The sequence below is a fragment of the Agelaius tricolor genome, unplaced genomic scaffold (genome assembly GCF_023055355.1).
Source record: "Agelaius tricolor isolate 1412-34295 unplaced genomic scaffold, bAgeTri1.0.p SCAF_32, whole genome shotgun sequence".
Taxonomy (NCBI): Eukaryota; Metazoa; Chordata; class Aves; order Passeriformes; family Icteridae; genus Agelaius; species Agelaius tricolor.
In genome coordinates, this window is record NW_027269292.1 from 2074147 (window position 1) to 2099906 (window position 25760).

A 25760-nucleotide genomic window follows, 5' to 3' on the forward strand; every position below is an offset into this window, starting at 1 on the left:
TGTGATAGCAGGAGTAAAATCTGTATTACTTGTGGACTGGGGGAAGAGTGTTTAGAAAAAATGGCAATCTCATATGGATCCCTTTTGCTGACATGCCTCCTGAAGGCATCAGAGTAAATGCACTGCACAATAAATGAAGGGAGCTTTGATTTTTGTGTCTTGGGGCATTTTGATTTAATTTTTGACATCGATCACAATCTTCATAGGTTCAACATGTCTGTTGCATTGAGAACATGCATAGTAGTGTGTTCAGAGGCTTAGTTCAGGGCTGTGGGCAGTTTGCAGAGGAGGTCTGCAAACAAGAAGGAATGTAAGTATTAGAATTCCAGGATTTCTTCAAGAGATATTCCATCACCAGCCTTTTTCACTGCCTCTGGGAAGGTTTTGGTGCATGTTGCTCTGACTGGCCCATGTGAGAGCTGTTATGGGGCACAGAAGTCTCTGCAGGCATTAGTTTGGGATTGGAGGCTCCTCAGCAAAGCATTTCTTGCCATTTTCTGGTGCTCAGTGACTCCCTCACATTTAGAAGTGAATTTATCAGTGCCTGGTGTTCAGTGCTGTAATATCTTTTAATTAGGCTTACTTTTTGAAGTTACCTGATTTTCCTGTGTCTGAAGTGCACCAAAACCTGTTTTATGCAGCTGCAGTAAAGTAGTTGCAGACACAGGGGTAGTGTCAGTATTCAACAGCCTGTTTTCCTGGAATTTTCCCTATGTGGCTACATGTTGCCTTCCTTCCTCTGCTCCCCTTTTTCAGGCTACCCAGGCCTGGTGCATCTGTATGGTTTATAAATGGAGATAAATGCATCAGTAGAGAAAAATCTACAACCACACAGACATTATGTGTGCTCCTTGGCAATAAAGCTAGTATATAAAAGCAAGTTAGACCTCTGCAGTTATTGGGCTGTAACAACCCAAGTATAATTTTTCGGGTTTTGCTGTTTGTTTGGAATTTTTTTCTCCCAAAACATATTAGGGGATCCTAATTTAAGGCAGAGAGAAAATAAAATGTACTCTGCCTTCCTTAGATTATGGGAACACTGTGTTCCCATTCTGGCAGCTCCAATTCTTAAAACGTGATTATTTTATACAAATCACCCTCAATAAATTGTCACATAAAAAGTGTGCTTTGTTTTAGTGAAATGTAAAATGTAAAAAAAGTAAGAAGTGACTGCAACACATAGTTCAGATTTGTGTGCACGGAGCAGATCAAAAGAGAAGAGGAGATTTTCAAGTTCTGTAACTCTGCCCAGTGACCTCTTTTCCTTCAGGGATGTATTCCAGTGCTGCTGATAGCATCTGTTGTCTGTCTCTCGGGCTCCCCATTAGCTGCTGATTGGGAGGCAGAGGAAATGTACCTGTTTCACGTGGCTTTTCCATGCCAGCTGAAATCTCCCTTGGCTGTGTTTTGATAACACACCCAGGCAAGCAGGGCTTGGATACCAGAACTGGGTAATAGGTCCATGAGTCATGGGTGGCATGTGCTGTCAGAACTACAGGAGGGCTCTTTGCAAGACCTGTTTACTGAGAGCGTGCTGTCCTAGATAGACAAATAAACAGAACAATGGGAGAGGGACTGACTTGGTCTGGAGCGTCTAAAAGCACATTGGCAGTGGCACAGACACATCCTGGGGACAAGTGTTGTCTTTGTTTTGAGCAGAATTCCTCATGAGGGCACATTTGTGGATGGTGAGGTTGTGGCAAGGTGAGGGTCTCCCAGGGAACAAGGGACAAGGCAAGAGCAAACAGCCTCAAGCTGCACCAGGGGAGGTTCTTGCTGGATTCCAGAAGAATTTCTCCTTTGAAAGGGTGGTTTAGCATTGGAAGGGGCTGCCCAGGGACGTTTGGAGTCCAAGACCCTGGAAGTGTCCAAGGAAGGCCTGGACATGGCACTCAGTGCTCTGCACTGCTGACAAGGTGGGGATTTGGCACAGGTTTGACTCGATGATCTTGGAGATCTTTTCCAACCTCTGTGATTCTGTGACTCTGTGCTATATGAGGCTGTTACCTAAACCAGGGGCTCTGTCTAAATCTACTGGTTTAATAAAGTTGGGTACATAATTGTCCAAGGAAAGGAAAATGGATGTTTTTGTCTCCTTCAGAGGAGGTTGACAATTCTGCTGCTTCTCTGGAATCTTCCCTTTAAGAAAAGAATTACTGTACTTCTTGAGGAATCTTGCTATATGTGAATTACCAGGTAACAAAAATATGCCAAAGGATGTCAAGAAGCTCCAAGATACCAGAGAACATAAGCATCTTGAGCTGAGACATGCTTCTAAGCCCAGTGTAAATTAAAATTTAAAATACCAGTGTGAACGTTCTTCCCTGCAGCTCTTCTTCAGGCCCTGTCCCCACTGAATTCCATCTTGGCTGATCTTTGTAAGGAAGGCTGCATCCTACAGAAAAATCAGAAAGGCATTTAGGAGCACTGTGGATTTCACGCTTTCAAGATTTTATCAATTCATGATTTCAAGAATTTTAAAATCCCTGTTCGGTGTCCTTGGAGCAGAATCAAACCCTCTGTTCCTCCACTTAGCCATTCTGCAAGGGAATTGTTCAGAGCAGGAGCAGCTCCTGTCAGGCATCTTGCAGGGATAGATTGGAAGGGAATAAAAATTGGATTTCCTGGTTGTTTTCAGAGATGAGGCCTCGTTGAGCTCATAAGTGCTGCCTTCACGCCGGCTAAATCCGAGGAGGCTTTCAGAGTATGGGTCTTACAGAAGAGATGAGTCTGAACTCCAGGAGATGTTAGTGGAATATTTTACCTGCTGGTGCCTTCTATTTGTTTGTTTATTGTTTTGAAGGGCAGAACATTGCTGGGCCAGCAGGCAAAGTGTATTGCAGGCACTCCATGGTAACCACAGGCAGGGCTTGCCAGTGAGTCCCTCGAAGATCTGCAAGCACACAACTGAAGGCCACGTGTGCAGCCTTGGATAGCAAACCCTGTCCCTTGGAAATGCAGGCTTTAATTATATTATATCCTCTTCTTCCCCCTTTTCCCATTTTGCCTGCAGAGCTCAGAGCAGCTCTGGGCTGAATCTGGGCCATTTCAGGAAGGAAGTGGTTGTCTGTAGGATCTTGGATCTTGACCTCATTTACTGCAGATGTGAGAGGATGCAGGGAACAGCAAGAGAAGAAGGGAAAATCTGGCAGGAAGGACCAAAGGATTTTGTCTGGAGAGACTGGACTTTGCTAAAGTTTCAGCAGAATTATGAGCAATTAATTTGATTTTCTGGATGTGTCACACCATGTGTTTGCTTCCCTTTCTGTGAGGAGCCCAGTGTGACGCTTTGGGTGGCTCTCACCTGTGCCCCACAGCTGCAGAAGCCCATGAGAGTCCTATTTGAAATGCAGCCAATGCCTACAATATTTGCTAACCTGAGAGAATGATGATTTGAGTTAAAATATCTGTACTGCTTCATCTGCAAGGGTAAGTATTGCCCCTTCTTTCATGGGAGTCTTGTGGGGAAGAAGCTGTTTCTGAAGCACACAGATGCAGTGGTTGTCAGTGCTGGAGGGAACTCCTGAAATTGTTTCTCTACAGGAGGTTGGAATAATTTATGGCAAATATTATATGGATTTATTTGAGTAAATCAAAATGGGTGAAACAAGTGTGTCCTTAAGGAGGAGAGAATCCAGGTAAAGGTAGTATGTGAAACTTGGAAGATTGTTGCAACCATGACTGGACTTTTGACACAGCTCTTGCACTTAATTTTAAAAACAAATTGAAAGGACAACCTAGACTTTCTCATGTCCCACTCTTACAACAGGCACATTGGAAATGAGTAGAAATGGATCTGACAGCACCCCACAGTGTCCTGCTGGTGGGACTGAGTAGAGGATGACAACTGACCCTTGCTGTAAGGAGCTGAAGGAAGACAGGGAGGTTTGCCAGTGTTTTGTTTGTTGAAGAGAATCTGTGGCACTTGGGAATCTGGGGCTGTGTTTGTACCATCAGCACAGGCTCATCCTGCTCTGTTCCCTTCAACAGTGCTCTTCTACTGAGTGCATTCATCACAGCCTTTGCTGGAACAACCTTCCCCTTCCAGGCTCTCTCCCTCTCATCTTTGGCTGCCAGTCTGCCATCCTCACCTTCCTCACCTCCTTACCCCCTTCTCAGCTTTGAGTCCTAATCACTCAATGAAATCCTCCCCTTCTCCTCCAGCCTGAGCATGCCCACAGCTGGAACATGTTGCCCAGTGAAGTGGTTGCATCACAGCTCTGGAGGTTTTTAAAAAACACGGAGATGTGGCACTGAAGTCATAGTTTCGTGGTGGAGTTGGCAGTGCTGGGTTTATGCTTGGACTTGATGATCTTGGAGAGCTTTTCCAATCTAAACTGTTCTGTGGTTCTCTGAAGTAACACTGACCCAGGAGCTGCCCTCTCTCTTCCAGTGCACAGGCCACTAGCACACTGCAGTGAGAAGTCTGCCAGAAATTTTTAACAGGCTCAAAACAAAGTATTTTTTGTGGAACCTTTTTTGGGAAACTGCAGAACCATTTTGGCAGAAGCAGTTGGTGCACAAGAAATCCAAACAGAATGGTTGAAACCTGGCAAAGGCTGAAGGAGCTGAAGACAGCATCCTCTAATGGGAAGCGTTAGACAGTCTTAATAAGACTACCAGTCCTGCCTGGAATAATACTGTAGAGGCCTGGAGCCGGAGGCACACAATGCTGAGAGGGGAGATGACAATTCTTTCATAATTAAATGCACAAGGTTTGTAAACAATGCTGATATCTTCAAAAAGTACACATTTTAAAAACCCTTTTGTGTACCAGTCCTATAGTGTGTGTTAAAAGCAGCAAATTATGTTGTGGTTGCACTGGGTTGAGATCCTTCTTTCTGCAGGAAGTGTTTGCAGTCACCCCATGTTCAGCAGAATCGAGTTTGTGTAAGATAAGGAATAGGGGAATGTCCATGCCAGCTTGGAGCCCTGGTCAAAATACACAGATTTCCTGTTGCTTGGAAAGAAAATAAAGCTCCTATAATTGCTTGCATAAACACACCCAGAGGTGAAGTGTCTTCTTCATCCCAAGGCAGAGAGTGGTTTGGTTTGTCCTTCCAGTTGAGGGCAGGAGCATTCCAGTGTGTGGCTTTAGTCCTATCCACCTAAATGATTTGGTTTCTGGAAAACAACTACAATCCTAATAGCAGGGAAATTACATAGAGTAAGATAGGGTAGATAAAAGGTTGCTTATAATATTGTAGGTGAGGAATGATTGCATGACATGCTGCTGTCCTTAGATAAATCCTGACCTCCAGAATACCCCTTTTACTTTGCTTCCTGTGGGGATTTTTGCCTGTCTTGATTCCTGCACTCTTGCTGTGGGTTCTGCAGTGAGAGAACTTCAGGAGGCTGAAGGAGTTAATGCAGAGTTGGATGACAGATTAGTCCAGGACAGGCTGTGATTTGGAGTAAGGGAGCTATCCCAAATAGCTGGCCAGCTGCCAAGGAGATAGATGGCTTGGAAAACATACAGGGACAGCTCTGGAGTAGCTCTGGGTGAGGATTATCTGGCAGTTTAACCACTGTGCTGCAGAGCCTGACTGACACACACAAAGTGCCTTCCGTTTATATAAAGAAAAATGATTAGCAAACACATGTTTTATCTCTGGGCCGCTAATAAATTGAGTAGGAAACTCCTCTTTTATTTCCCTCCAATGTGTGTAAAAAATAGGGAAAAATATTTTGATTAGAACATTTTCACTCCCTTTTCTTCATCTCGGTGCTGTTCTCCAGCCAGCTGTTGAGCTGATGAGGAGTGTAGAAGGGCTGTGAGAAGGGAGATTTTCTGAAAATCAGACACATTTCTATGGGAGTTGAATGATTCAGAATTGTGTTCCACATAATTTACCAGGGATCTCTCGCAGTACAGATAAGAAGTCTGCCAAGCAGTAGTGCAGCTGAAGAGGTTATTTCTGTCTTCACTCTCCTGGGCACAGCTGGTAGGTGGGATGTTTCAAAAAGGGGAAATTAAGAGTCAGGATGTGGTGATTGAACTCCCTATGATACCAGATCAGCATTTGAGGTTTTGTACGTGTACAAAAATGCTGCTATACTTTTGAATGGGGAATTTTAATTATTGCAAGGAATTTAAAGCTTCTATTTTTTTTTACCAGCAGTTTGGTCACCTCAATGACACAAGCGAATGGCCTCAGTCCACTTCTCTCTGAAAAAGCAATCAGACTGAAAATATTGCCATTACATTGGACTTCTCACTGGCAGTCTCTGCTGGGAGGAGGAGGACGTTGACTGAAAGGATTAGAACAGCAAACTTTCTTTTAAGTCCTTTTTTATGGAAAATTTTCCACTATGCTAATATCTGCCAGAGAAACACCAAAAGCGTTAGCAAGGGCAAGATGTTAGGGCAGCAGAATTGCTGGGGTTGTCAAAACCTGCTGGTCCCTTTGCCAGGAGACACCTGGAGCTGTGTCTGTCCTGGCATACCCCTTCTTGATTGAGTGGAGTTCTATAAGTGGGAAAGGCTCCAGACAAAAGGCCAGTGTTGACACAGTTGTGGTCTCTCCAGGCCACGGTTGAGACACATCACTAGGGTGGTATGAGGGGAAGTTTCCATTAACAATTGTTCCCGGCTTGCTTCCACCACCACCACCACCGTGGAGCTCTGCAGCTGGATTTCCAAAAGAGCTTAATGCTCAAGAGTTCTCATCTCAGCAACTTAAATAGAGGGGCTAAGTTCTTTCCAAAACACTTGGCCGTCATCATCCCCCATTGAGAACAAAGCTTAAGCACATTAAACAGTCCAGCCACTTCACTGTTGTGAAAATTTGGCCGCTGTTGTGAGCACAGAGTGTTTAAATAATGCAGAGCCTGGCAGAGGCATCTGGCTCCCGTGCTGGGCACTGAGGGGCCTTACCTTGCAGAGTGGGTTTCCTCCTTGGCCGATTCCTTGTGCATCAGAGCCTCCGAGCAGCCCTTTTGTGGCTGTTGTGACAGCTGGGAAACTTGCTGATGCAAGGATTAGTCGGCTGCTGGGCACATGACATTCAGATTGCTGTGCTTATTTGACCTACCTCTGATTGCGAGGAATTCAGTGCATAAAAATAACACCCCGAACAAATTTGGCAGGAGGATGCAGAGCGAAAGTGCCGAGCACACCCGGGGAGAGGAGCCCGGGGAGCGATGTAAGGCGAGGCCGCGCTCCGCACTCCTGCAGCGACAGCAGAGCCAAGGCCAGCACAGCCCACGCTGTCCCCTTGGATTATGACAAGTTCCAGCACCGCAGAGATGTCATGGCCACTGGCCAGCAAACTAACGAAGACAGGTTCCTGGCTTGCAGTATTGGCAAAACTTGATAGAATAAATAAAAAGGTCCCGGGTGCCAGGAGTTGCCCAACGTAAAATGCTGGACAAAGCATTTCTGGTTTTTCTGCCTGGGGCTTGAGATACTCTTGTTAAGTCTGTTCTTGATGGAATTGCTGATCGTTTGCAGGAGCATGACAGAACAGAGACTGGCAGAGGTGTGTGTGCCATGTGGGTGTAGAATATCTCACAGGGCAGCACTCTTGGGGCTCCTCATGACGGTGTTCAGACACATGGTTTGTTCAGGCTTTGGTGAGCAGCATTCCCCTTGAATGAGCTTCTCACCGGCACTGGAACATCTTGTGTTTGCTGAAGGGCCAGGTCTGTAGTTGTGAGAGTTTCCTAAAGCAGGGGAGAGGAAACCTGTGTGTGGAGGGTGCAAGGCAGGACCTTGACTGCCGTGTCTGCTCCCAGACTGCTGTGGAGGTGCATCGCTATTTGTTTTGCTCTTGTGTTGCTAAGATGCATTGCCTCAATTTCCCATGTCTAAAAGGAGCATTTTTGCCCTGTTTTTAGGGTGATACTGTAAAATTTCTTGAGGCCAGTGACTACAGAGCTCATGTAATTGTGTAATATGTCGCATTGTGGATAAATGATAATATGCAAACTGATCCTGTATATCAAGAACTTCAGCAATATTTAAATACAGGCTCTCACGTGGGACAATTAGAAAGCTGGGCCAGATTTCACAATCCATTTTACTTTTAGAAACACCCTGCAGGCTCACCAGAAATATTATAAAAGTGCTCAGAGCTCGTGTCTTACTTCATTTTTATCAGTATTACAGAAAGTGCACCATTTGTAGGTGCATCCATCTATGTATTTGTCTGCAGTAAGGAATACCTGGCTGCTGCGGAAGAGGCACTCACCCAAGGAGCTTTTCCTGTGTTTCGTCCTTCAAAGCCACTGGCAATTTGTAAATTGGCTCCTTCAAAGGAGCCCGTGGCAGCCCATCCATCCATCAGCGATGGATCGGCCCCCACGGCCGGGTGCGCGTCCCTTGACGGGAGGTGACACCGGGGGGGAGGTGACTCAAGCCCGCGCTCCGCCGTCTCCAGGAGGGATGAAGCTTGTGGGAAGCCGCTCGGGGCCCCAGCCGTGCGGGCCGAGCCTCCCCGCGGCTGTCCCGGTTATCCCGGAGCGCTGCGCCGGGAACGCGCCCGGCACCCGCGGCACCGCGGGCGGGCCGGGGAAAGGCCGCCGCCGCTTCCCGGCTGTACTAACGGGGTGCCGATGGAAACGCCGCGTTCCTAGCCCCGGGAGCGGGGAGCAGCCCTGGCACCGCCGCTTCCCGGCTGCACTAACGGGGTGCCGATGGAAACGCCGCGTTCCTAGCCCCGGGAGCGGGGAGCAGCCCTGGCACTGCCAGTTCCCGGCTGTACTAACGGGGTGCCGGCTGGAAACGCCGCGTTCCTAGCCCCGGGAGCGGGGAGCAGCCCTGGCACCGCCGGTTCCCGGCTGCACTAACGAGGGACAGCGCAGCGCCACGTTCCAGCAGCGCGTCCCCAGCCGAGCCGGGGCGGCAGCGCTCCGCAGTGGCACCATGCGTGCAGCAGCATCCTTTCCTCGCGCAACCTCTCCTGTAGCCGCATCTATATTTTGATAACTTTGATCCTCCTTTTCTCCTCTCCCCGGCCCTCACCAGCCTTTCCTGGAAGCTGATTTTATCAGCTCTAAAATAGGAGTTACAAAAGCTCTCCCTTAGCAAGCGCTGCGCAGTGCAATTCCCCCGGTGCATTTTCCGTGCAGTTCCCATATTATTAAAATAAAAACTACATTGTTAATGTTGGCCTTGGAATTAGAAATGGCATGTAATGTTTACTGTTTTACACCCTAAATGTTGCAGACATGGGCACAAGTAAGGAAATATTACACAGCCACAGGATGTTTTTGTAGTTATCATGAAAGCCATCATATTGCTAAAGTTAAAGTGAATTAGCAAATAGCTAAAATGATAAAAGAATATCTGCTTCAATCAGAAGGCCTCCCTCTGAAGTCTGTGAGGCTTCTACTTCTGAGGCATGTGAAAACTTCTGAAAATTCTGCCCCCAGGGATAGTCCATGTTTAGGCAGCTGACTTCAGGATCCTATTTTTGGAGCCTTTGGTTGAGATTTTAAATTGGATTTTTAGTGGGAATGGTGCCCACATTGGTGCTGTAGGATCTTGAAGGCTTTATCTAAAATCAAAAAGAGAAAAATGGGAGGTATAGTGCTCATTTTCTGGGGATACGCTCCTTTGTATTAGATTTTATATACCATAAAAGAGAAACGCAGCATCGATGAGTGTCTTTTTAATTTTTGCAGAGCATCTTTAAGGAATCATTGTAGCCTTTCATGTCACTGGTTTCCTTCACTGTCTTTTAGAATATCCCTGATCGGATTTCATAAAGAATAAATAGCAGTCTCCTTGGAGTGCTTCAGCACAGCTGAAAGTACATTTTCATAAGATGCTATTCATGGCATGTACAGTACATTGTTTGATTGTAAAATAAACATACCCTCAGAGGTATAACTGTGAGGGGTTATAGCGTGCTGATAGATCTGAAGTAAATGACAGTACTTCTGATCTGTTCCAGAGGATGGGATCCTAATGAAGTGGTACAAGTTGGAGCAATATATCTTCTGCCTGCAGTCCAGTGTTGGATTCAGCGATGTTACGTTGGAATCCAAGATTAGCCACCAGAGTTAGGAACAGATTCTGAATATAAAGGCCATGAACATGTCTGGGTCAGAATATGCACCTTGCAGAATGGACAATCTAATATTTAGTAAGCATAGATACCAAATCTGAAGGGAAAGCTGAAAGAATTATTGCTTGTAAAATCTGTAGAGATCTTCTAAAAACCTTTGCTACAATTAACATATTTTTCTAACCCAGCTGTATTTGTCCTGTATTTCTGTAGGTCAGATCTTGCCAGCAAACCGGAACACACCAAGCCCCATTGATCCTGAGACTATCCAAGTTCCTGTGGGCTACGAACCTGACCCTGCAGATCTCGCTCTGTCCAGCATTCCTGGCCAGGAGATGTTCGATCCTCGCAAGCGCAAGTTCTCCGAAGAGGAGCTGAAACCCCAGCCCATGATTAAGAAAGCTCGCAAAGTCTTCATCCCAGATGACCTGAAGGTAATTTGGAACTGGTGACGAGGTGATTCCTACAGGGTCTCTGACAGTTGCTCACTGAGGTACAGATTTGGAGCATGAATCTGTTTTGTCATGTAAGGTAAATCTTTCCATGTAAATCTGACTTTGCTGTAGAATAAAACTGTTCAGGGTTCTGGATGAGACTGAAGGGAGGATGTCCCTTATTAGTTATGCAACAGTTGAAATTCATGAGCTCAGTATTCATTTCCTTTGTATGCCAGAAACTTCCTGCTTGACCTTGGACAAGCTTGCTTTGTCCCATATTTCCCACTTATGAAACAGCCTGATCATGTTTCCTTTTTCTTCGTCTGATCATGTTTCCTTTTTCTTCGTCCTGTCTCTGTTCATGTTTTCTTTATCTTCATCCTCTGTCTATTCAGCACAGGCTGTGAATCCTTCAAGGAGAATGGAGGACCCTGATGACATACTGAAGTATATTGTGTCTTATTCGGAAATTGCTGTAGTTCTGTGTTTAATAATGAATGAGAACACTATAGTTAAAGCTATTTCACTAATATATATTCACTAATCCAGGTGAAAGAATCTAGACAAGTGATAGGAAAACAGAAGAAAACAGAATTTTTCTGCTGAGAGGTGTGTTTTAATACAATATGTAAAATACAATACGACATCAATATTTTAGAAGAAAGAGTCTGTGCCACTCACTGCTTCTGAGATGTGAAGAGCAAAGTGCATGAAGATAGCAGGAAAATTGATCAACTGATCCAGGTTATCAAACACTCTGAATATTATTTGCAAAGTTGTTTTCCTGGTATGTGCTTTCCAAGAGAATCTCTTTTATCAGAGGCAGTCAGGGCAGAATTTCATTCTGTTGTTGCTACTGCCCCCAAGAGACACAGCCTGAGAACCTGTTGGAGTCAGTGGGAATCCCTGGCTGCATGTGCAGGGAGCCTGGGATGCCATGTGTTTGTACCAGATTGATAGCATTAGGGAAAGAAACTATTTTTATCCCTAAGCATGCTGTGGTGCAAGTAAAAAGCACAGAAATCACAATTGCAGTGATGTTCAGGTTGCTGTCACTCAGCTTTCCTTTACAAAGGTTTGCCTGCACCTTGTTGCTTACCTGGGCAAGTTCTGCTGCCTGTGATGCCCTGTTGGGTTGCAGTGCCCAAGGGAGAGGTATTTGCTGCAGGAATGGCTGGAGTTTGTCATGTCTCCCAGGTACCCTTATTCATCAAAGCAAGCTTTTGGCAAAGGTCCTGTTGGCCAGAGGTGGAGCCCAGCAGTGCAGCACAGGAGTGAAGCAGGAGCTCAGGGTCTCTCATTCCCTCGGGATCATCCCGTCACTTGCCCTTGACTCGTTTCAGAGTGCTTGACCCAAGTGCTGCTCCTGCCCTGGCATGTGGAGCCTCTGGGTTTTGGGGGAGGGTAAGCAGATTAGACCAGTCAATCGTCTCTGGGCTGCATGTGATTTGGAAATGCCAGCCTTACCTCTTTCAGGCCTGGATTAAGGGATTTGCCATAGCAATTTGTTAAAATAAAGAGGGATGAAGCCTAGGTGGCACACTAATAAATTGCTTAAAGCTGATTTTTATGGAGTGAATTGAGATGGGAAATTATAAACAAGATTTGGGTCACAGCTTTTTGCTGCATGCTTGTTTTTTCGGAGGATTTTGCTGGGGCCCATCTACGTACAGGTGAAGAGCCATTTAGAGATAATGCTGGCTCCAGATCAGCATTCCTGCACTCTTTGTTGAGCCAAACTGATAGAAAGCAGTTCAAGAGCCCTCCTGCCAGCAGTTGTTTTGCTCCTGCTTTGCCTTGTGCAGCAGCAGAAGGTGCAGAGCAGCAGGATTAGGCTGGCCAGAAGAACCCAGGAGTGGTGGATGTTTGCTCAGTGCAGCATAGGAGCAGCTGGATCTCGTGCCCTGTGCTGGTTCTTGGGAGCTGCACGGGGAATTGGAAGCATGTTAGGATGAAGAAAGAGGGAGTTTGAACCCTGTGACTTGGCAAGGCAGAGTTTGAGGGTTGAGTGGCTGCATCACTCATACTCTGCAGGGGACAGAATTTCACTTTTCACAAGAGATTCTACCTGCTTTGTATTTCCTGAGTTGTTCCAAAGTTCTGGAACTTAATTCAGTTATGAAGCAACATGAAAACTGCCATTTTGCTGAAGGCCACTTCAATGGAAGAGTGGAAAAATCAGGTGAAATTCAGTCCTTACTTTGAGTCTTTGATACACCAGTGCAGTAAGGTGATCTAGAGGCAAGTCTTCAGGGATAACACTTTGGGAATATGTTAGCTTATCAAACCTCAGGGAGTAGTGGACCTATTTCTGTCCAATGTTTTTTTTTTTCCACAGCCAAAGCCTATTGCACTAATCTCTGTGGTTGGTCCCAGAACAGTCATGATCACTGTGCCAAGGAATCCTCTTGTAGTGACAGTGGTGCAGACAGGAACATTTTGGGGCTCTGTAGAGTGCTTTGAACATTAAAAAAGAGCAGAGCAGTCGATAAAATGGGTGATATCAACACAGAGAGTGAACCAGGTGTTGGCTGGCAGTGCTGAGCAGGGCCAGAGGTAACGAGTGCTGCTGCAGCCACTGTTCAGGGTGACTCATGGCACATGACTAACTAGGTCAGCCTAGATGGGAGATGGATTGTACCTCCGGAACATTGCTTCACTTTTCCTTGGAGGAATTCCCTGTCAGGAGGATGAGGGGGTTAGTGTAAACATTTTGACAGAAACATGTGAGGGCATCTGTGCTGCCAGGGCAGATTGTGCCACACAAAGCTGTAACTCCGGTCCCGCCGTGCCATGGGTGACACCGCGGCCACCCGCGGTCCAGAGGCACCTCTGGGAGCGGCTCCCGGTGGGCAGCTCTGCATCTACCAAAATGTAACACCTTTGTTTGCCTCTCTGTGTGTCTCACGAGCAGGACGACAAATACTGGGCCAGGCGCAGAAAGAACAACATGGCAGCGAAGCGCTCGCGGGATGCGCGGCGGCTGAAGGAGAACCAGATCGCCATCCGCGCCTCCTTCCTGGAGAAGGAGAACTCGGCCCTGCGCCAGGAGGTGGCCGACCTGCGGAAAGAGCTGGGCAAGTGCAAGAACGTCCTGGCCAAGTACGAAGCTCGGCACGGCCCCCTGTAAATCCCAGGTGGGGGAGGTGGGGTGTTTTGGGGTTTTTTTCTTTTTTCTTTTCTTTTTTTCTTTTTTTTTCTTTGTTGTGGGTTGGTATTTGACTAGATGGACAATGTGTTTCCTGTTTGATAGCACCACACCCAAACCAACCTTTCTGTCTTCAGCACTTTACCAGAAGCAGAAACAAAACTGACTTAACGTTGGTTTTTTGTTGTTTTTTTTTTTTTTCTTTTTGTTTGCGTGTACATGTCCCTGCGTGTGTGTGTGCACACGTGTGTGCCCAGGTCTGTGTCTGTGGGTGTGCATGTGCGTGGCTGTGCGTGTGCGTGCGCATCTCAGCACTTCCCATTTTTATCAGCCCTCTTCAAAGGGTGCCACATTTTTACCTGGACTGTTGAGAACCGCCATAGTAAGCTTTTTATTATATATATATTTTTTTTTTTCCTTCAGTGCTGCTTCAGAGTAGGGGTTTTATGTTCTCGTAATCAGTTCCATCCTCCTGATTTACTTGGAAAGATCCCAGCATAAATTACAAAAAAAAAGAAAAAAAAAAAAGAAAAAAGAAAAAAAAGGTAGATCTCAGTTTTTTTCGAGAGTAACAAGCTATCGTTTTAAGTCTGTCTAATCAGAAAAGTTAACATGCTAATAAAGTGCACAAATAATAATTTAGTACTACACTGCAGAACTATTAATTTATAGATTGCTTTTGTTGTATTTTTAAGTTTTGGTAATAATTGTCTTCAGATTTAAAAAGTGCTGTTAGACTGAGTTTAGCTATACTCATGATAAATCCCATAATGGCTTCTCTATAGCTACTAAGGTTCCTTTTCTCTCCACGGACCCCAGGTAGGTAGGTAGGAGTTGTTGGTAGAGCACAGAGCGTGTTCCTTGCACTGCCTGTACCTGAAGCAATAATCCTGCGTGCATGCTGCCCGGATGTTCCCAGTGGACGTGGGATGGTTCCCTACCCAACAGCAGTCTCGATGTCTTTAACAAGGAGTTCCAAAAAGTCCCAGACACGTTCCCATGAGCATGCTGGCTGTGTCCCTGCCGTGGGGGAGCGCATGTGTAAGGAGCAGGATTGTTAGTTGAAAATGAGAACAAAATTAAATAGCTTCAAATCAGATCTGATGTTGAAATCAGAGGGGCTTTTCTGTTTTCATTTAGTTACTCCATTTTGTGATTAAAAGTTGAATAAATACCTAAATTCAGCTGTTTTTTTCCCATGTTTTGTAATATATTTTCTGTGGATTATATCTTGCTGTTTTAAAAAAAAATCACTTTTATTCAGTTAGAAGAAGTCACTGGTTTGCAAAGCCCATTTTTTCTTAGTGATTGTTATTTTGAGTGTGACATGAACTGATGGTTCTGAACGTTATTGTTTTAAACTGCTTTTGAACATGTATGTTCTAATATAAAGTGGACTTCTGAAAAATGAATGTAAGAGACACTGGTGTATTTCAGAGGGGGATGGTGTTGTCATATACTGTGGTTAATCCGATCAATCTAAGTGTTTACTCTAGACCAAAAGGATAGATATTATAAAATGTATAAAGTTTATACAGAATAATTATAGTATGTTCGTTTTGTACAGTATTTTTCAAGTACAAATACTGACAATGTATTTTGAAAGACATATATATAGCAAAAAGAAAAAGCTATTCCATGTTTAAAATATATAGCAAAGATATATATTCTCCATTATTGTATAGAAAGGAAATGCTTAGGGGTTTGTTGGTTGTCGTTTTCTTCTTTTTTTTTTAAATCCGTAATTTTAAGCCTGGCACACTGGCATGTTCTGTGCTTTAAATTAAATTTTTATGGAAGTAATATGGCTTTCCAGGGTTTTCCATATTACTGAAAAAGAGAGACTGTTTTTATTTTTCATCAGAAACACATAAAGAAACTGTTTAACAGGGACAAAGCACAACATGGATTTTAGTCAACTATTGATTAGACATTACAACATTTTGTAATGGCAGAAAAATAATATATAATACAAAACCACTCATTCTAATTTCCAATCTGCTGCTGCTAGAATCTGTTTCCAGCTGAATTTTTTTGTTATAAACAGCTCAGATCCTATACACAGCTCTGTGTACTGCATACAGTTAGTAACGTGAGGAAAATACGGTGCTACGTCTTGCTCACAGTTTTCTAAGCGTTCTGACATTATTTTCAAATAAAAACGTTGTTCATTCCATTAAATCATTATTCATGCTTCAGGAGATGGCTGCAAAGAACTCAGTCTTTTGGTCAGCATTAAAAGCACCCTTGCATGGATGGCATTTCTCCAGTATTTTTTCACAGCCATACCTGGCTTCTCGGTGTCCTGTAAGGTTGCAGTGCTTGCCCGTGGGCCATTTGTGCAGCAAATCGAGTTTCCATGTGCTACAGAAGGTCTGAAGTGCAGTGAGTTATTCCCTGAAGGTCAGCAGAAGGCACTGCAGGGGTCAGGAGGGTCTGGCAGGCACAGTTGGGGTCTCTGCTGCAGCCCCTTGGGAATGCCCCTGGTTTTCCCTCTGGGAGAAGCAGGACTGGAGCTGCTGCGGGCACACCTTCAACAGCAGCACAGCAAATTGCAGCAGTCTCAAATCACCCCCACAAGGGGGAATTCTGGGGGGACCCCAGGGCAGGGTGAGGTCAGTGGTGCCACTGCTAGGGCAGGTTGTGACCACAAAACTTTGTGTAACATGCAGAAGGCAGCTTAGAAAAGGAAAAAGAGAATTCTTTTGTTTCTTTGGGCAGGGAAGGGGTGGGAAGTGGCTGAAGACTGGATATCAGGTTTATTGAGGCAGGGCCACAGAGGAGCACAAGGTTCCTGGCTCTGCCTTGCCCAGCAGTCCCAGAGCCACTTTGGTGCCTAATTGTCCCATCCCAGCCCTGGGAATGTCACAGCTGTCACAGCCTCTCTTCTGGTTTGGGGACTTCTGAGGGGTCTGTGGGACTTGGGCACTCCCCAGTTCCTGTGGGACTTAGACACTCTGGCTGCTCTGAAAAGCTCACCTGGGGGAAAAAAAAAAAAAAAGGCAGAATGTGTGGGCTTAAAATTTGGAAAATCCCAAGTTCACTATCCAGGTTGTCTCCCTGAAATAACAATGAAAATAAATAAATGGAAGTTCAGCTCATTTTTCAGTTCCCAAGGAGAGCTCAGCTGGGCTCATCACACCTCTGATGGCTTTGTTGCTCATGAAGGAGCTTTTAGGTATAAGAAATTGTAATTTTATAAAAATAGAAATATATATATTTGCAGAATAATTAATAGCTTATCTAAATAATTCACTGACCTCTATTACACTATAAGCATTGGTAAAATGCTTGTCTTCTCTTTCATTTTTTGCTGAACCTTAGAAGTGGATTTTTTCTTTTTACAAAAGAATGCCCTCTAGAAATCAGTGGGACTGGAGATGGATTTGTGCATCTGAGCACCTTGGGGCTCTCTGTGGAAAGCCCGTGGCAGAGGAGGGGGGGTATTTCTTCTTCTGTTTCGAGTGGTGCTGAAGTCACTAAACCAAGCACCATGGAAATAAGTTCTGACTTGAATCCACAAAAGCAAGAAATTCAGAATGCAGGGGAGGAGCTGGAGCAAGCACCAGGGATGGGATCAGTTCAGACCCCTCTCATTTGAATATCTTGCCTCTGTGGGTTTGTAATACCCCCAATTATTGCTTTAAAATTATTTTTGCAGGTAATTTTACAATACAGATGTGCAGCTTATTTTTATTTTGTTGACTTTTTTATGTGAAGAAAAAAAAATTATATTAAAACTTATATGTGATCAACCATCGTATTTCTGGCAACACCACGAGACAGAATTAAATACAAGTTTAACAAATAGATCAAATTATCTGTATGACAAGAAATGGTTTGCATCCTGTATGCTGTTCAGCCCAAATCTTTTTTTTTTTTTGTCTGTTATTCTTAATGTTTAATAAACTTTTAAATTTTTCTTCTCTCAGCTGTGTGCTTGTTTTGGTGTATCAGGGCATGGGACTTTTGGGAAGGAATTTATCTCCCCCATCCTCTGGTCTGTCCCACCTGGGGATGGATCCCAGCTAATCTGGGGGGGGCAAATATTCCCCAACCTTCCCAGCTGCCACCAGGGTTGGGTATAACCACAGAAAATGTGCATTTACATGAGATGAAATAATTCAAACTATACTATAATTAGTACTATTTACTTTTTTAAGAAAGATATATTATATATATATATTTATATATACATACATATAAAAGTAATGAAGTGGTACAGTGGAAGCACCATTTCCATATATACATTATACACTTTATATATTATGAGATGTGATCATGTTTCAATTCACTGTGAATTCATACAGTAAATTTATAAAAATGCTGCATATCAAGGAGTACTTTTTATTGTAGCATGCAACATAACTTATTAATTTTACTCTCCATTATAGCTAATATTTTATATGGACCACATGACAGATAATGCATGCTACAGGCTTTTAGATATCTAGTTTATATAAAGATACAGCCTGAGAGAGAAAAGCTATGATTCAGGACTAACCCTTCCTGTATACAGGTTATTAAACATGTGTACATATGTATCTGTATATTTATAGCAGGGTATAGAGCATGATATATAGGTCAGACTACCTATAAAAGTCTGCATTTTAAATACACAGTACCTATTATGCACAAAATGTATGTTTTAATAAAACACTGACTCAATCTCCCCTCTGTGTGCATGCTTTCATTAGTTTTAAATACATAGCTGTAATATAAATTAATATATTTTAAGACACGCATTAAAGATATGCGTGTGTATATAAATTTATAAATATATAAATTAAAATTTCATTTTCATATGCCATGTTTATAATAATTCTTTCTAGCTTCCTACTTTTGTACACCTTTATAAATATATCAATAGCTTTATTAATACAAAAGTTTTTAATGAAGACAGAGAGTGTATTTGATCTAATGGCCACACACATACGTGCACCTTCACAAGCACATTCATCTCCGTGCATCCATAGAGCTAGACATTGGCTGATTTTACTTTCATAGAGAACATTTAACAGCACTTATTTTATTAATAAACCTTTATAACTTTTTTAAAAATACATATTTATTTTATTGTCAAAAAGGATGGTTTTGCCATATATGTTATGCACAAACTGTAATTGCTACAAGACACAAACACAGCGTGGGCACACACATCCTTGTAGCTCTTTCTCTCTCTATATATATATTTACAAGTTTACAAGTTTAATAATTTATTTACAAGTTTAATAACTGTATCTCATTTAGGCTACCACAATTTACTACTTGAATAAAACTTAAAACTTTTTAATACACACGAAAAATATTTTATTGTTAGGTCTGAATTACACACAAGAGTTGTCCACTCAGCAGTGTGCCCATATAGCTCTGGGAGTCTATAAACTGTGTGTATGTATATACAGAGAGAGAGAAAGAGAGAGTTTATATACATGTATATATACACTCTACATATATATCTGTAAATATATATATGTAGTGTGTCCATATACTGTTGTACAGATATAAACTGTTATATTTTCATACAGCATACTTAGCAGAATTTAATAATCTAGGTTAATATTTTTATATTTCAAATTATGTATTTTATTACTGTAAAAGCCTGTTTTTACTACACATTCTATATTATGCACACACACGTATATATATATATACACACACACATGTGCACTCCCCTTCCTCTCACTTTCTAGTCAGGCAGAAATTTAATAATTTTATTTCCATATAGCACATGGAAAAGAATTAATAAGGTTTCTAATATTTTTTGCATGAAGATTTATCTAAAAATTGTCATCACTGACAGGAAAAGATCTGAGTATAAATAAATAGTATATATTGTGCACCAAGATGTGTTTTAATAACCCAGAAACACTTCCTATGGCTCTCGTGCTCAGCCCCTCTGTACACACGTGTCTCTGTCACAGAGGTTTCCATGTGCACACTCAGCACAGGTTTAAACAAAAGGGATTTAGTTTTACCCAGAGACACGTGTATAAAATGATGTGATTTAAAGGTTAAAATTCATATTTTCATATTGTTTTAAAGGCTAGATTTATATTTTTGAATTTTTTCAAAAATATATGAAGTAGATTTTATTATGATGAAGATTAATAAATGGTACATGGGACATGGCATGTGTTTCTTCTAATACACACACTCACCCTGTCTAGGTGTTTGTGCACATTTATCTTTACATGCACACAACTAGAGACATTTAATAATTATATTTCACACTGCCAACTCAATAACATTTTCTTCATTAATAGGGATTTAGAGCTTTTTGTATCCACATTTTATTGCTACAAAGATTATATTTGCTATATATGTTATTATGTACAAAATATAGTTGTTATAATGGAGCAACACACAAGACTTCCTTGACTGCCTGTGTGTGCTTTTAGTAGCCTTTTTATTATTATATTTTTATATAAAGTATAGAACAGATGATACATAGAACATGTTTTTTGGAAATGTTTTATTTCTTATTTACTTTATATGACCGGATTTTCACATATAATGAGGTATTTATTAGTACACGTTTACATATTCAGAGAAAATTTAAGAGGTATTATTAATGCAGCATAGTTAGTAGCATAAATATACTTTAATATGTAAATATTTAAAATAAACCATCTCCTCTCCACCCCAAGCTCAGGAGGCACATCCCAAACACATCTTTATGAGGAGCCAAGGGTTTATTTTGGAGCAGTTTTCCAGAGCTTTTGCCACTTTGGGGTCCTAGCACTTTTGTTTTAACCCACCTGCTTTGACTTCTGGGTAAATTTGGCGGATTTAACATTTTGGGGGTCATTCATGGATTTATTATCCAGAATGGATAACTATCCCAGAAAATCCATGATTAAAAAAACAACAAAAAAAAAAAACCAAACAAACAAACAAAAAAAACCACAAAAACAAAAAAACAAAACAAAACAAAAAAACCCCCAACCAAACAAAAGAAAAAAAAAAACAAAAAAAAAATGGGAAAAGTCCTGAGGTGTTCCCTTGGCCAGGCACAGCCCCACCCTTAGGGCTGGGTTTGCTGTTTCTTTTTAATTCCTTTTACCCAATTCCAGTTTTCATGAAACCTGTGAGAACTTAAGAATCTTTGAGATGCTTTAAATCCGCTATCACCCTTGCCCAGCTGTTTAAAATAAATTAATCCAGAGCCAAATAAAGACACAGCCATACCCATGGCAAGTCTGGACGGCAAAAAACGAATCTTTGGTATTGCATTTAAGAGGAATAAATAGGATTTGTCGCTGTGACTGTCACCGGTGCATTTCCGCAGCGTATTGGGTTTTTTCTTTAATATGTAATCACTGCCTAGATGCAAATGTGGGTGGGGAAATGGGAGAGATCCACGGTGGGAGCGCTGAGGGCCCCTCCGAGCCAACACAAGAGGTCACACAAGAGCCGCGAGCGGCTCCCGAGCGCTGGGATCCGCTCCAAAGCACCGCCCGCCTTTCCTCTTCAACATCCCCTCAGCCTCCCTCGGGTGTTTGTGCCCCGCTGCAGCCGCTGCAGGTGGGACCTGGGAAGATCTGAGTCACCGGTGGGACAAACGCAGTGTCCGTGTCACCTCAGCAGCGCCACCGCCCTGCCCGAGCCCCGGCAGACATCGGGGCCGGGAGCTCTGCCCCAGGGGCTCCGGCTGCTGGCTGGAAGTGCCGAACACACTCGGCCTTAACACGATGGTGCTCAATCATTTTGCACATTCGCAGGCCAATTTTAATTGAAATGTGAAAATTAGCCCCACCTGCAGACAGCACCCAACAGCCAGCTTCCACCTGGGATGGATGAAAACAGTCAGAGGGAATTTATTGTAACCAGGGCTTTGGCCCAGCAACCTAATTCCTCTAACCTGTATTTTGTTCCCTGCTTTCCTGTCCACCTCTGCAGCCTCCAGACAGAAACATCACCCCTGGGAAAGGACACAGTGCCTTGCTCAGCTGTGTCTCAGCCCTGGGCCCACCTTGCAGATGAACTGGGTGCCCCGTTCTGAGGTCCCAGTGGCCCTGGAGGAAACATGGCTTGTTAATTGGATGCTCTTCCACCACTAAGCTGGGGCTTTTTGTGTTACCTGCTGTTAGTGACTCAGATTATGAGTGTGAAATACAAATTATGCTCTGGATCCCAGGGCCACCTCGCTTTATACCTGCAGGTCAGCATTCAGCACAGCTTGTTCCATTTTCCAACAAAACCCCTGGTGGGAGGGGTAAATGTTGCATGGGTGGCTTTGGCAGCACAGGTCAGCCACACCTTTTTTGGACAAGCTCAGCCAACCCTGGTATGCAGCATAGATGGCAGAAAATTTAAAGGGCTTGTCAATACCAGAGCTGATGTCTCCATCATCATAAGCAGTGAATGGCTCACTGATTGTCCCATGATTAACCCCACCTAAACCCTGACCGGGATGGAAGGAATGCAGTGCCCTAGACAGAGCACTCATCTCTGGCTTCTTCTTGGCCCTGATGGGCAAAGTGCCTGGATTGCACCATTTATTGCTGCTATACCATGTATATTATGGGGAAGGGATGTTTTAGGACAATTTGGAACTACTGTGCAGAGAGATTCAGCTTCACTGAAGGATCTTTTTCATAGGGGCCATTGATCAGCCATTCCAAACTCTATTTGGCCAGCTCATGTCACTCATATTCCAGAATCTGGTCATTTGAAATATGACACACACATCTGTTGACTCTTAGTCTCGTTTCTTGATGGCAACTGCCCCCACTGGAGAGAAGGCCTGTGATGTCACTGGGCACTGGCTCACCTGCTTTGCCATTTCAGGCCCCCTGGCCACCATTAAAAGAGACAATGGCCTGCCTACACTTCTGACCAGACTGGCCAATTCTTACAGCAGTGGGGTGTCTCTCACAGCACAGGTTATCCCTACTCTCCCACTGGGCAGGCTATTGTTGATGGTGCCCACAGGACATTGAAAACCATGCTTGAAAAACAAAACAAGGGGGAGTCAAGGTGCCCAAATGACAGATCAGCAAAAGCCTTGTGTGTTCTCATTTTTCTGAATTGAGATGAGGTTGGCCAAACAACATGTGAAAGACAATATTCTTTCAATACAAAGGCTCATGCCAGCCCTCTGGTGATGGTAAAGGTAAAGGAGCTGTTAACAGGGCAAGGGAAAGGACCCTTAGATCTATTGGCATGGGGCAGGGGTTGTGCTCGTGTCTCCACAGGTCACAACATGAAGTGAGTTCCTTTGTGGTGTGTGCAGCCCCTTGTGCTGTCCTGGCTGGCAAAGGCACTGCCCATGTCTTACCCCCTAAGATGGACAGAGCAAATGAATGATGACCCCTACTGATACCATGTGCACATTGTTCATGTCAAGGCATATGTTGCTGTTTTTGAAGGGTTGTTACTGGGTTACTCCCCTTTTTCCTTGCTCAGTCATATTACATCTGAAAATGTTTCAGGATCTGCTCAGGTTTTTCTAATCTTGTAGATGACCTCTGCTTCAGGGTATGGTTTAAACATTTAGTAGTATATGGCATAATTGTCTTTGGTGTGATTTTATTGATTAAACAAAGGGGAGATGTGGGAGATAAGGAATACTCTTCACTTCTGTTTCCTCTTGCTCACCAGAAAGCCCTCTGGGAAAGGTTCAGCTAACAGCAAGGTAAAAAATAGATCATGTAGCAGAGAACAAATTGTGTGACTGGTGAGTGGTCACCTCATGTGGGGGGCAGTGATTGGCTGGGGAGACACTGAGAGATCAGAAAAGATGGTTGGGTAAAAGGACACAAGAACAGCAACACCATAGAGGCAGGCAGCCAATTTGCTTATTGGCTTGTTTTGCTTAAGTTTAGAGCATAAAAATTAGGTTTTTTGCAATAAAGTGTTCCCCTGGAGCAAGCAAGAAGCAGGTCCATGTGTCTTTGTTCCTTATTGCTACACAGAAGGAAAAGCTGCTTTCTTGGGATGCTGTGTGTGCTGGTTTTGGGGTAATTTTTTCCCTTGATGCCCCTCTCCCAAAAGATGGGATTACAGCTCCCGCTTCCACCTCTCCCTCCTTCTGCACTGTCACTAATTTCTCATGTCCCTGTGTCACAACATCAGCTGGGGAAAGTGTCTGGAGCCTGGAACATCCTGCTGGCTCTGTCAAACAAGGTGGCAGGGAAGCAAGATTGAAGGGACTGAGTTTAAGTCTAGGGCAGAGGAAAGCAAGGGAAGAAGTGAGTCTCCAGCTACAGAAAACCTGCCTGGAAGGGCTCTTCTCTGAGCTGCTGCAGACAGGACAAGGAGTAACAAGCTTAAAGTACAGCAAAGAAAACAGTGCTTGGACAGCCAGAAAAAAACCAAAAATCAAGAGGGCAACGAGTGAAACATTGAAATAAACTGCCTGGGAGGATTGTGAAATCCCCATTATTAGAGGCATTTTAGAACAAGCCTGTCAGGACTGACAGGCAGAGTCCATCCTGCCTGCAGGCAGAGGAGGGGCTAAAAATATCTCACAGTCCCTTCAATCTTTATTTTCAGTGTTTGAGCAGAAGGCAGATTAAGCTGCTCAGCACCACCATCAGCTTCAAGACAAAAGCCATTTCCATTCAAACATATTCATATATTTAGACACGTATTAAGAAATAAAATTAAATCAATATTCCCCTCCTGCACCAACCCTGAGCTTCCCATGTTCATGGGTTTTGATTAGAGAAGACAGCTGAGTTCCCACAGCAACAATGTTCTATCCTCCAACATTTAAGATGCTACAAAATCCTTGCTAGTTGAATCTAAAAGTGCCACAGGTTCCCCATGTTCAGTAGGTGTTGTGGATTGGCTTTCAGTGTTTCAACATCCAGAATAACTCCTGCTCTCCATCCAAACATCCTGTGGGCTGCTCTGAATGTCCTGCTGGAGAATGGCTCAGTGCTGGCTGGCTGTGTCACAGGAGCCACATACCACATCTGGTCACACCTCTGGGCCTCTCCTGGAAGCCACCACCACCCACCAGACAGTGAGGAGGTGCCTGTTGGAGCTAAAGCCACTCATTCAGTCAGTCTCTACCAACAGCTTTGCAGCTCTGAAAATTTAAGGGAGATTTGCAGAGGCACCTAGAGGATTTTGGCACTCAAATCCATGCCAGCAGGGCTGGGGCTGCTAAGCAACAGAGACAGCTGAACAGATCCCTCTGAGAGCACATGAGCTTCATTAGCCAATGATGTGACTTATGTTATGAAACTGGCCTCTCTGCCAACCTTTTGCAACAGGATTTTGGTTCCACAGCTTATCCTTAGGAGCCAGCACCCTGGTTCTGCAAGGGAAACAAGCACTGCCACCCTTCCTGCTCAGCACAGACAGGAGGAGGATGCCTGGGCTGGAAACAACCCAGCGACAGACACCCAGCTCAGAACCAAAACACCACCCACCAAACACTACCTGAACAGGAATCTGAAAACTTTTATCAAGAGAGCCCTGCTCTCCCTGGGGCTTTGAGCTGTGAGTGGAACTCCTCTTGTGCGTTCAGCTGGCACCTGGCACAGGCTCTGTGCTGAATTCCCCAGGCAGCCTGGAAAGCTCACACCCACCCCAAGGCTGAGCAGCCTGAGGGTGTTTAGCCCCAGGACAGTGTCACCAAACCACTGCTGCTTGTGCCACTTGGGCAGTGCTGGGAATGCCAAAGCAAAGGCATCCCAACGCTTTCAAGAGCTACATGAGAACATCTCAGGTGTCTTATGTCCATTCCCTTCCCTCTGAGAGTGGCTGGTGAATTTATTCAAACGATGACTGAAACACTCCCAAGCAGCAGGATGGAGGAGCAGCTCTGGCTGTTGGAGCACAGTGGTCAAATGGCAAGGCTGAGAAAGGGAAGGCAGAGAGCACCCACACCCTGGAGCCAGCTTTGCTGTGCCATCCTGATCACTCTTTTGTCAACTATTTTTAGCTTTAACCTTATGGCACCTATTGATGAGTGAAAGCAATCAGCAGCAGAGCCCAACATCCTGTGCTCTTTCAAAATAGCAAAGCATGGAGAAAAGATTTAGTCAAGCACATGATGTGACCATGACAGCCTTGGCCTTCAGGGACATCTCGTGGCTAAACACACCAGACCCAAGTAAAGAATTTTGTAGAGGTTCTGAGCAGGAGGGGCATTTAAGCAAGGAAAAAAAAAAAACATATGAAAAATTGTAGTATCTTCCCTTT

General features: G+C 43.9%; 1 protein-coding gene across 1 annotated transcript in view; it reads left to right on the forward strand.

Annotated features, from left to right (window-relative positions):
* Positions 1–17529, forward strand: part of HLF (HLF transcription factor, PAR bZIP family member) — a 36033-nt gene extending 18504 nt beyond the window's left edge. Inside the window, exons 3-4 of the mRNA XM_071451292.1 lie at positions 10227–10447; positions 13365–17529. Of these exons, the coding sequence (XP_071307393.1) occupies positions 10227–10447; positions 13365–13580 (437 nt within the window). The 3' untranslated portion in view covers positions 13581–17529. The remainder of the gene's footprint in view (positions 1–10226; positions 10448–13364) is intronic.
* Positions 17530–25760: the final 8231 nt, after the last annotated feature.